At 41.7% G+C, this 12,643-nt stretch overlaps 1 protein-coding gene across 1 annotated transcript in view; it reads left to right on the top strand.

The window, feature by feature from the left end:
* The window catches only part of parp14rs1 (poly(ADP-ribose) polymerase family member 14-related sequence 1), a 33,459-nt gene that overhangs the window by 10,696 nt on the left and 10,120 nt on the right, over window positions 1-12,643 (top strand). The window contains exons 7-15 of the mRNA XM_021624357.3: window positions 1,124-1,354; window positions 3,270-3,491; window positions 3,611-3,695; window positions 4,922-5,068; window positions 5,267-5,329; window positions 8,313-8,489; window positions 8,976-9,188; window positions 9,446-10,069; window positions 12,143-12,288. Of these exons, the coding sequence (XP_021480032.1) occupies window positions 1,124-1,354; window positions 3,270-3,491; window positions 3,611-3,695; window positions 4,922-5,068; window positions 5,267-5,329; window positions 8,313-8,489; window positions 8,976-9,188; window positions 9,446-10,069; window positions 12,143-12,288 (1,908 nt within the window). The remainder of the gene's footprint in view (window positions 1-1,123; window positions 1,355-3,269; window positions 3,492-3,610; window positions 3,696-4,921; window positions 5,069-5,266; window positions 5,330-8,312; window positions 8,490-8,975; window positions 9,189-9,445; window positions 10,070-12,142; window positions 12,289-12,643) is intronic.

Genomic DNA, 12,643 nt, shown 5'->3' on the forward strand with positions numbered 1-12,643 from the left:
CATAATGCTGCCACCACCATGTTTGACAGTGGGGATGGTGTGTTCAGGGTGATGAGTTCAGGGTGATGAGCTGTGTTGCTTTTACGCCAAACATAACGTTTTGCATTGTTGCCAAAAAGTTCAAATTTGGTTTCATCTGACCAGAGCACCTTCTTCCACATGTTTGGTGTGTCTCCCAGGTGGCTTGTGGCAAACTTTAAACGACACTTTTTATGGATATCTTTAAGAAATGGCTATCTTCTTGCCACTCTTCCATAAAGGCCAGATTTGTGCAATATACGACTGATTGTTGTCCTATGGACGGAGTCTCCCACCTCAGCTGTAGATCTCTGCAGTTCATCCAGAGTGATCATGGGCCTCTTGGCTGCATCTCTGATCAGTCTTCTCCTTGTATGAGCTGAAAGTTTAGAGGGACGGCCAGGTCTTGGTAGATTTGCAGTGGTCTGATACTCCTTCCATTTCAATATTATCGCTTGCACAGTGCTCCTTGGGATGTTTAAAGCTTGGGAAATATTTTTGTATCCAAATCCGGCTTTAAACTTCTTCACAGCAGTATCTCGGACCTGCCTGGTGTGTTCCTTGTACTTCATGATGCTCTCTGCGCTTTTAACGGACCTCTGAGACTATCACAGTGCAGGTGCATTTATACGGAGACTTGATTACACACAGGTGGATTGTATTTATCATCATTAGTCATTTAGGTCAACATTGGATCATTCAGAGATCCTCACTGAACTTCTGGAGAGAGTTTGCTGCACTGAAAGTAAAGGGGCTGAATCATTTTGTACGCCCAATTTTTCAGTTTTTGATTTGTTAAAAAAGTTTGAAATATCCAATAAATGTCGTTCCACTTCATGATTGTGTCCCACTTGTTGTTGATTCTTCACAAAAAAATACAGTTTTATATCTTTATGTTTGAAGCCTGAAATGTGGCAAAAGGTCGCAAAGTTCAAGGGGGCCGAATACTTTCGCAAGGCACTGTACAAGTTGTCATTGAATGACAATCCAGTTTATAATCAGTTACATGCAACTTGAAGATTTTCATAGATCTGTTTCAAGTTTATTTGCCATGTGTAAACAAATACATTGGACGTTTAACTCTTAAATCATCTTACTGTTACAGACAGAAGTTGTGGTCAATACCGTGGGTGATGACCTAGCACTTAACCATGGTGCAGTCTCCAATGCCATCCTCGCCGCTGCTGGCCCCCAACTTCAGACTCTGGTAAACCAACAGGGCACAGCCGGAAGGCCTGGGGAAGTCATTGTCACCACTGGCTGCAACCTGAAGAGCAAGCAGGTGTTTCATACCATTGCCCCTCACTGGGACAATGGACAAGGAGCACCACAGAAGGTAAATTATGTTGTTCCTTATCTAAGGATATATAGTTTCATTTTTTGTGTATTTGTACTGTATTTGTTGTGTACATTGCATTCAGAAAGTATTCAGACCACTTCCCTTTTCCACATTTTGTTACGTTAGTCTTATTCTAAAATTGCTAAAAATATATTTTTTCCCTCATCAACCTACACACGATACCCTATAAAGACAAAGGGAAAACAGGTTTTTATAATTTTTTACAAATGTATGAAAAAATAGAAACAGAAGTACCTTATTTACATAAGTATTCAGACCCCAGGTGCATCCTGTTTCCATTGATCATCCTTGAGATGTTTCTACAACATGATTGGAGTTCACCTGTGTTCAATTGAATTAATTGGACATGATTTGGAAAGGCACACATCTGTCTGTTAGGTCCCACAGTTGACAGTACATGTCAAAGCAAAAAGCAAGCCATGAGGTTGAAGGAATTGCCTGTAGAGCTCCGAAACAGGATTGTGTCGAGGTTACCAAACATTAAACAAAACATTTCCGCAGCATTGGAGGTCCCCAAGAACACAGTGGCCTCAATCATTCTTAAATGAAAAAAGTTTGGAACCACCAAGACTCGTTCTAGAGCTGGCCGCCCGGCCAAACTGAGCAATCGGGGGAGAAGGACCTTGGTCAGGGAGATGACCAAGAACCCGATGGTCACTCTGATAGAGCTCCAAAATTCCTCTGTGGAGATGGGAGAACCTTAAAGAAGGACAACCATCTCTGCGGACACTCCACCACTCAGGCCTTTATGGTCGACTGGCTAGACGGAAGCCACTCCTCAGTAAAAGGCACATGACAGCCCGCTTGGAGTTTGCACCTAAAGGGCTTTCAGACCATGGGAAACAAGATTCTCTGGTCTGATGAAATCAAGATTGAACTCTTTGGCCTGAATGCCAAGCGTCACATCTGGAGGAAACCTGGTACCATCCCTATGGTGAAGCATGGTGGTGGTAGCATCATGCTGTGGGGATGTTTTTCAGTGGCAGGGACGGGTAGACTAGTCAGGATCGAGGGAAAGATGAACGGAGCAAAGTACAGAGAGATCATTGATGAAAACCTGCTCCAGAGCACTCAGGACCTCAGACTGGGGCGAAGGTTCACCTTCCAATAGGACAACGACCCTAAGCTCACAGCCAAGACAATGCAGGAGTGGCTTGGGGACAATTCTCTGAATGTCCTTGAGTGGCCCAGCAAGAGCCCTGTCTTGAACCCGATCGAACATCTCTGGAGAGACCTGAAATTACCTGTGCAGCAACGCTCCCCATCCAACCTAACAGAGCTTGAGAGGATCTGCAGAGAAGAATGGGAGAACCTCCCTAAATGAAGGTGTGCCAAGTTTGTAGCGTCATACCCCAAAACACTTGAGGCTGTAATCACTACCAAAGGTGCTTCAACAAAGTACTGAGTAAAGGGTCTGAATACTCATGTAAATGTGATTTGTTTTTTTATTTTCAATACATTTGCAAACATTTACATAATCCTGTTTTTGCTTTGTCATTATGGGTATTGTGTGTAGATTGACGAGTGAAAGAATAAGGCTGTAATCTAACACTGTGGAAAAGTTAGTGGGTCTGAATACTTTCCAAATGCACTATATATAAAATATCTATAAAATGTAAGTAATGTAATGTCCGACACTTGAAATGACTTATCCCTAGGTAGGATGTCTAGGTCAGGGCTCTCCAACCCTGTTCCTGGAGAGCTACTGTCCTGTAGGTTTTCACTCTAACCCCAGTTGTAACTAACCTGATTCAGCTCCTCAACCAGGTAATTTTAACAGGTGCGCTAGATAACCTACAGGTTGGTAGCTGTTCAGGAACAGGAGTTGGAGAGCCCTGTACTATGTAGTATAAAACCACGTCTTACTGATGTCTAACTGAAATGTACCTAGATATTGAGTGGGATCGTGAAAGAGTGCTTGGGTGAGGCAGAGCATCAGGGACTCATCTCGATCACCTTCCCTGCCATCGGCACGGGAAACCTGGGCTTCCCCAAAGACCTGGTGGCCTCTCTGATGCTGGATGAAGTCCTCAAGTTTAGCAGTAAGAGGAACCCCAAGCACCTGAAGGAGGTTGTCTTCATCCTCCACCCAGGTGATGCTCCGACGATCCAGGTAAGGAAAGGAAAGGAAGAGTGATATAGTCGATAAAACTACTGTCAAATGTAAAACCCTTTTCTGCTTCAAGGTGCAATTTGTTTTCCTCTTTTAATTGCTTCTACCTTTGCTCACAGGCATTCACTGATGAATTTAAAAAAAGGTTCACAACCCAGTCGGGAACGTCAAGGGGCTCAGCAGCATCCAGTCAACAGAGTAAAGGTATGTTAATAATATATTCAATTTAAATATGTTCATAGTATATGCCATTTAAATATATGCCATTTAGCAGACACTTTTATCCAAAGCGACATGTGTTTTACGAATGGGTAGTCCTGGAAATTGAACCCACTATCTTGCCGTTACAAACGCCATGCTCTACCAACTGAGCTATAGAGGACTACGAGATTCATATATGTATATTTTGACAAATTATTGTTTCTTAAGGTAAGATGTGATATAAACCTGTAAACCTTTTGGGTTCGAACCGGTTCATAACTTTATTTTCCTGGTCGGAACAGTGGAATGAAACAAAAAAAATTGGGTTTCTGTTCAGAACAAAACGATTGGAAATCATTTTGGTTCCAACCCCTGGGAAAGGAAACAAGCACTCATTAAGATCACATTAAGAACACACTTAACAAGATAGAAGATAGAGTTCTGTTGATGCTGAAAACAGAATATATGTTTTTAAACAACATTCTTAGAACGTTCTTTGAACTTTACTAATGTTTTCTTGTGTTTTTTTTATGGTAAGTTTTCTTAATGTTCTGAGAACATGACTAAAAAGAACCATGAGGAAACCTGCAGAAAACGTAATGTTAAATGACTGAAATTCCCACAGAAGAACGTTGTTTCTTATCGTTCTCTGATCAATTTGAGAACATTACTTTAAATAGAACGAGGAAACCTATATGAAACGTTATGGGACTGTTGTATGCTAAATAACCATAGGACAACCACACTCACCAAGCTCTCAGAAACATATGGGTCTCCAAATTTGATGTGCTAGATGGGTAGTCCCATGCTCTTCACCCCATGAGGAGTAATGACTGATCTTCACCCTGTTATTGTCAAGCCTGTTAGAGGCCCATGGGTAACTTTACAGTTTGATATTATATGTGAGTTTATCTGTACAAGGAATATTTGATCAATGAGACAATGTTGGATTTATCTCAAACATGTTTTTAAATAATAGTTAGGCAGTTAAATAAGTGTCCGTAACAGGGTTGACACATGCAGATTAAATGCTCTTAGGTCATAGGATTTGAATGCCTGAAATGGAGGGTTTCCATAGGCTAAACATATCCTCCATGCAAATAAATGTTGAAAGAAGAGATATTTAAAAGTTCATTGCTTAAAAATGTGCATGTCTAAAAGGCATCCATTTTGTGGATCGACCGAGGTCCCTTATGTAATTGGCTTGACTTTTCTTCCCTCTTTACTAGGCCCTTTCTCTAAAATCACTTCAAGCTCAGGGATGCATGAGACGAAGATGGGAGGGGTGCTTATACAGGTAATCACAGGAGACATCACCAAGGAGACCACTGATGTCATCGTCAACTCCTCCAATAACACCTTCAATCTCCAGTCAGGTAAATCTAACCTTACTTCTGTCTCATTTCACTGGAGTTTACCTGTTTTTCTGTACATTACACAATTGTTAACATAGCAAATAATAGGTACTAACTTTACATTACAGAACATTATGGCTACACTGTATTTGATAACTATAAAGCTCCTCGTACACAATTTTTATAACCCTTCTGTTCATCTTATACTTCTTTCTCCAGGGGTATCTAAGGCCATTCTGGATGTGGCTGGTCAGACTGTGGTAGCTGAATGCCAACAACTCGGTAAGAACCTCTATATCTGAAAAGAGTATGTGATCAAAAAATAAGACTATTTGAACAAGCCTCTGTTCGGCAAACTGTCTGTGCTCTTCCTCTCTGTCTCTGAACCTTTCACTCTGTCTCCCTCTACAGTGCCTTGCAAAAGTATTCATCCCCCTTGTTGCATTACATTTTGTTGTATTGCAACCTGTAATTTAAATGGATTTTTATTTGGAATTCATTTAACGGACATACACAAAATAGTCCAAATTGGTGAAGTGAAAAAAAAAAAAAAACTTGTTTAAAGAAATTATAAAAAATATCCAATGGAAAAGTGGTGCGTGCATATGTATGTATTCAATACCTTTGCTATGAAGCCCCTAAATAAGATCTGGTGCAAGCAATTACCTTCAGAAGTTACATAATTAGTTAGGCTGCACACAAGTGGACTTTGTTTAAGTGTCACATGATCTGTCACATGATCTCAGTATTTTTACACCTGTTCTGAAAGGCCCCAGAGTCTGCAACACCACTAAGCAAGGGGCACCACCAAGCAAACGGCACCATGAAGACCAAGGAGCTCTCCAAACAGGTCAGGGACAAAGTTGTGGAGAAGTACAGATCAGGGTTGGGTTATAAAAAAAATATCTGAAACTTTGAACATCCTAAGGAGCACCGTTAAATCCATTATTAAAAAATGGAAAGAATATGGCACCACAACAAACCTGCCAAGAGAGGGCCGCCCACCAAAACTCATGGACCAGGCAAGGAGGGCATTAATCAGAGGCAACAAAGAGACCAAAGATAACCCTGAAGGAGCTGCAAAGCTCCACAGCGGAGATTGGGGTATCTGTCCATAGGATCACTTTAAGCCGTACACTCCACAGAGCTGGGCTTTACGGAAGATTGGCCAGACAAAAGCCATTGATTTAAAGAAAAAAAATAAGCAAACACGTTTGGTGTTCGCCAAAAGGCATGTGGGAGACTCCCCAAACATATGGAAGAAGGTACTCTGGTCAGATGAGACTAAAATTGAGCTTTTTGGCCATCAAGGAAAACACTATGTCTGGCAAACCCAACACCTCTCATCACCCCGAGATCACTATCCCCACAGTGAAGCATGGTGGTGGCAGCATCATGCTGTGGGGATGTTTTTCATCGGCAAGGACTGGGAAACTGGTCAGAATTGAAGGAATGTTGGATGGTGCTAAATACAGGGAAATTCTTGAGGGAAACCTGTTTCAGTCTTTGAGATTTGAGACTGGGACGGAGGTTCACCTTCGAGCAGGACAATGACCCTAAGCATACTGCTAAAGCAACATTCGAGTGGCTTAAGTGAAAACATTTAAATGTCTTGGAATGGCCAAGTCAAAGCACAGACCTTAATCCAATTGAGAATCTGTGGTATGACTTAAATATTGCTGTACACCAGTAGAACCCATCCAACTTGAAGGAGCTAGAGCAGTTTTGCCTTGAAGAATGGGAAAAAATTCCAGTGGCTAGATGTGCCAAGCTTATAGAGACAAACAGTTGAAGTCGGAAGTTTACATACACTCAGGATGGAGTCATTCATTATAACTTGTTTTTCAAGTTTTGGCAAGTCGGTTACGACATCTACTGTGTGCATGACACAAGGAATTTTTCCAACAATTGTTTACAGACAAGATTATTTCACCTATAATTCACTATCACAATTCCAGTAGGTCAGAATTTTATATACACTAAGTTGACTGTACCTTTAAACAGCTTGGAATATTCCAGAAAATGATGGCTTTCGAAGCTTCTGATAGGTTAATTGACATCATTTGAGTAAATTGGAGGTGTACCTGTGGAGGTGTACCAGTGCCTCTTTGCTTGACATCATGGGAAAATCAAAAGAAATCAGCAAAGACCTCAGAAAAAAATGTAGACCTCCCCAAGTCTGGTTCATCCTTGGGAGCAATTCCCAAACGCCTGAAGGCACCACGTTCATCTGTACAAATAATAGTACACAAGTATAAACACCATGGAACAGCGCAGCCGTCATATCGCTCAGGAAGGAGACGCGTTCTGTCTCCTAGAGATGGCTTGCAAGCCGAAGAACACCATCCCAACCGTGAAGCACGGGGGTGGCAGCATCATGTCGTGGGGGTGCTTTGCTGCAGGAGGCACTTCACAAAATAGATAACATCATGAGAGAGGAAAATGATGTGGATATATTGAAGCAACATCTCAAGACATCAGTCAGGATGTTAAAGCTTGGTTGCAAATGGGTCTTCCAAATGGACAATGACCCCAAGCATACTTCCAAAGTTGTGGCAAAATGGCTTTAGGACAACAAGGTAAAGGTATTGGAGTCGCCATCACAAAGCCCTGACCTCAATCCTAATGATTGAACTGAAAAAGTTTGTGCGACCTACAAGCCTGACTCAGTTACACCAGTTCTGTCAGGAGAATGGGACAAAATTCACCCAACTTATTGTGGAAGGCTACCCAAAACATTTGACCCAAGTTAAACAATTTAAAGACAATGCTACCAAATACTCATTGAGTGTATGTAAACTTCTGACCCACAGGGAATGTGATGAAAGAAATAGAAGCTGAAAGAAATTATTCTCTCTACTATTATTCTGTCATTTCACATTCTAAAATAAAAGTGGTGATCCTAACTGACCTAAAACAGTGCATTTTTTACTAGGATTATATGTCAGGGGTTGTGAACATCTGAGTTTAAATGTATTTGCTTAAGGTGTATGTAAACTTCCGACTTCAACTGTACATACCTGTCTCCCTAGCCTCTGCTTCCTACTGTCCTGTCATGAAAATGTAAAAAATACGTTAGGATTTTAAAAATAAAATTTTACCTACAAACTTGCCTCAATATATGTTCCTTGTCCTGGTATACAATCAGGAAAGTCTCCCTTAGAAATGTTCTGAATCTTTAAATTCCAAGTACATATGGTCACTGCTCTGCCTACTGAAATCAATGTACAGTAAAACAAATAATGTATACAATGTATATTTCCAGGAGCCCAGCCTAACAATGGAGTGATACTTACCCAGCCGGGCAACATGCAGTGTAAGAAGATCATCCACCTGGTTGGTCAGACGGACCCAAAGAAGATCCAGGAGTCGGTCAAAGTAGCACTGCAAATGTGTGCACAGAATAACCTCACATCCATCTCCTTCCCTGCTCTCGGCACAGGTGAGTTACAAAACAGAACAGGAATGAATAGTCAGGTACAAGGTTTAGATAGCTAGCACTACCAAATTTCTAAATTGCACCTTGCGTAGTCTACATTTCTAACTCTCAACACTAAGTTGAGACCACGACAGAGTTCCTTTCTGATTCGGGGAATTGTTTAACTGGGATTTTGGGGAAAGTTACTGGGATTTTGGGGAAAACCTGGGAATTTGGGGAAAGTTACTGGAATTTTGCAACCCTAGTGAGAATCCATAGGATTGAAGGAACTTGACTTGACCCACTTGAATACTAGCTGTGCTAAGTGCTTTGTTTTTTAAACTTTGCCCTCCATTAGACAGTAAAGGTTAACAGTCATATTCATATTCAGAAAATATTTGTTTCATTGCTGGGCAATGTCTTGCAGCAATATAATATACATGTTGCACGTTGTTGAACTTCATATCCACACTTGCTAGGTGTGGCAACTAGCCTGTTCTCTCATTGAAGGTCAGGGCAATGTACAGGCGGGCCAGGTGGCTGACGCAATGTTGGATGCTGTTGTGGAGGTGGTGGGTCAGAAGTCCCAAAACACACTGCAGCTGGTCAGGATGGTCATCTTCCAGCCTGCCATGCTCACAGAGTTCCACAAATCTATGGTGAAGAAAGAGGGCACAGACGTTGACACTCAAAAGAAGGGGAGCGTCTGGGGAAAAATTAAATGTAAGGGCTACCTTATTATGTTGATAAAGAAATGAAAGGCCAGCACATGGTATACCGTGTGTGGGCTCCCCAGTGCTTTCTTCCTGCACCGGGAGAAAGCATTGTGGAGCACCATTATATGTTACCGTGTGTGGGCCTTTCTTTACCCCCTAATATTTACTGCCACATAGACCTAAACAAAGTTAACTAGCACTAGCTCCCATTGACTAATACCCTAAGATTGCGTCTAAATAATGCAGTGTCCAATATTGGTACAGCATTTTTAACCTGGAGTAAAGCTGACATGCCACAAAAGGATGAGGATTTTGTCATCGAGGGCCAGCAAGTAGATCCAGCTTTCTTCCTTATCTGCGGTGGCTCTCAGGCCAAAGTGGACCATGCCAAGCGTTGGATCAAGGACCTGATCCTGAAGGAGCAAGTCAGCAACAGCATCACCGATGACGCCATCTTCAACTTGTCTGACTCTGACCGTAAGTGCATCCACGACATGCAGACCACCATGGGAGTGAGTGTGAGGATAGAATACAATTCTTCCAAGGAGGAAGCTATGCTCACGATCGAGGGCCTTAGCAAGGATGTCCTCAATGCAGTCAACGAGATCCAGGAGATGCTGAGGAAGGCCAGGGACAAAGAGACCTTCAACAGGAATGTGGAAGTGGCCAGCAACATGGTGGAGTGGCAGTATCAGCAGCAGCCAGGGGGGCAGTACCAGAGCTTTGACCCCATCCCCAACTTCCATCTGGAGCAGGCGCTGGGGAGGAAGTTGCCCCACGTAGAGGTCTCTTTCCAGAGGCAGATGTACAAGGTCACCCTTCCTGACGGGCCTGCTACAGATACCCATGGCAACAGCCTCAAAATTAGACGCATCGACAAGTCTGCAGGTACTCTTCCCTTTGGTATTTACAATGCATACAGTGGGGCAAAAAGTATTTAGTCAGCCACCAATTGTGCAAGTTCTCCCACTTAAAAATATGAGAGACGCCTGTAACTTTCATCATATGTACACTTCAACTATGACAGACAAAAATAGGAAAAGAATTCCAGAAAATCACATTGTAGGATTTTTTATGAATTTATTTGCAAATTATGGTGGAAAATAAGTATTTGGTCAATAACAAAAGTTTATTTCAATACTTTGTTATATACCCTTTGTTGGCAATGACAGAGGTCAAACATTTTCTGTTAGTCTTCACAAGGTTTTCACACACTGTTGCTGGTATTTTGGCCCATTCCTCCATGCAGATCTCCTCTAGCGCAGTGATGTTTTGGGGCTGTTGCTGGGCAACACAGACTTTCAACTCCCTCCAAAGATTTTCTATGGGGTTGAGATCTGGAGACTGGCTAGGCCACTCCAGGACCTTGAAATGCTTCTTACGAAGCCACTCCTTCGTTGCCCGGGCAGGCTGTTTGGGATCATTGTCATGCTGAAAGACCCAGCCACGTTTCATCCTCAATGCCCTTGCTGATGGAAGGAGGTTTTCACTCAAAATCTCACGATACATGGCCCCATTCATTCTTTCCTTTACACGGATCAGTCGTCCTGGTCCCTTTGCAGAAAAACAGCCCCAAAGCATGATGTTTCCACCCCCATGCTTCACAGTAGGTATGGTGTTCTTTGGATGCAACTCAGCATTCTTTGTCCTCCAAACACGACGAGTTGAGTTTTTACCAAAAAGTTATATTTTGGTTTCATCTGACCATATGACATTCTCCCAATCTTCTTCTGGATCATCCAAATGCTCTCTAGCAAACTTCAGACGGGCCTGGACATGTACTGGCTTAAGCAGGGGGACACGTCTGGCACTGCAGGATTTGAGTCCCTGGCGGCGTAGTGTGTTACTGATGGTAGGCTTTGTTACTTTGGTCCCAGCTCTCTGCAGGTCATTCACTAGGTCCCCCCGTGTGGTGCTGGGATTTTTGCTCACCGTTCTTGTGATCATTTTGACCCCACAGGGTGAGATCTTGCGTGGAGCCCCAGATCGAGGGAGATTATCAGTGGTCTTGTATGTCTTCCATTTCCTAAAAATTGCTCCCACAGTTGATTTCTTCAAACCAAGCTGCTTACCTATTGCAGATTCAGTCTTCCCAGCCTGGTGCAGGTCTACAATTTTGTTTCTGGTGTCCTTTGACAGCTCTTTGGACTTGGCCATAGTGGAGTTTGGAGTGTGACTGTTTGAGGTTGTGGACAGGTGTCTTTTATACTGATAACAAGTTCAAACAGGTGCGATTAATACAGGTAACGAGTGGAGTACAGAGGAGCCTCTTAAAGAAGAAGTTACAGGTCTGTGAGAGCCAGAAATCGTGCTTGTTTGTAGGTGACCAAATACTTATTTTCCACCATAAATAAACGTTTGACCTCTGTCATTGCCAACAAAGGGTATAAAACAAAGTATTGAGATAAACTTTTGTTATTGACCAAATACTTATTTTCCACCATAATTTGCAAATAAATTCATTACAAATCCTACAATGTGATTTTCTGGATGTTTTTGTCTCATTTTGTCTGTCGTAGTTGAAGTGTACCTATGATGAAAATTACAGGCCTCTCTCATCTTTTTAAGTGGGAGAACTTGCACAATTGGTGGCTGACTAAATACTTTTTTGCCCCACTGTATGTGTATTCCATGTAGCGTGATTTTTTAAAATGTATTTTAACCATACTTACCAAGGGGATAAGCTAAGTTCCTCAAGTATTAGTATTAGATACAATTTGTCTGTTGTTCACAAATGTGCTTTACATACAGAAAATGCACTGTTTAGAAATCCCCAACAAGAAGATAAACATGGCATAGACACAGCATTTTATATATATATATATATCCTGATCCTGATATATATATATATATATATATATATATATATATATATATATATATATATATATATATATATATAAACAATTAATGAAGATGTCAGCTTAAGGACATTAACTTTGTATTCTGTGCTCCCTCCAGCTCAACCCATTGACAGTCTCCCTCAACATTGGGATGCTATGCCAGCAAACACGTCATGCCATTCCTGCCTCATTCAGCCAGGAAGCCCAGAGCACAATGAAGTCTTAAACTTGTTCCGAGCCACCTGTCCCAAAATCGTTTTAAAGGTACCTGCTGTTCCTAAAGCTACATCCATTGTAGTTATTGTTATGTCTTGGGATATGCTGGGTGTTATTAGCATGGGTGAGGGACGATTTATTCACTTTCACTCATCTGTTGGTCTCTTGAGATCACAGGATGTGCCATAGGGGTGTGACATTTAAAATAATTTGGGATCGTTAATGTTTAGAAAAAAATCCTAACCGAAAACTTTTAATTTCAATTTTTACAAAGTTAAAATCACAAAACTACCACTAACAGCTCCTGATCATCGTCATAAAGGCAAATAAAAATTAAACAAATAACTAATGCAACAATGTTGTAAGTAGGAGGAGATATGCATCTGTCAAATGATTTGCCACG

Source organism: Oncorhynchus mykiss, chromosome 12 (assembly GCF_057628025.1).
Source record: "Oncorhynchus mykiss isolate SJ-2025 chromosome 12, ASM5762802v1, whole genome shotgun sequence".
NCBI lineage: Eukaryota > Metazoa > Chordata > Actinopteri > Salmoniformes > Salmonidae > Oncorhynchus > Oncorhynchus mykiss.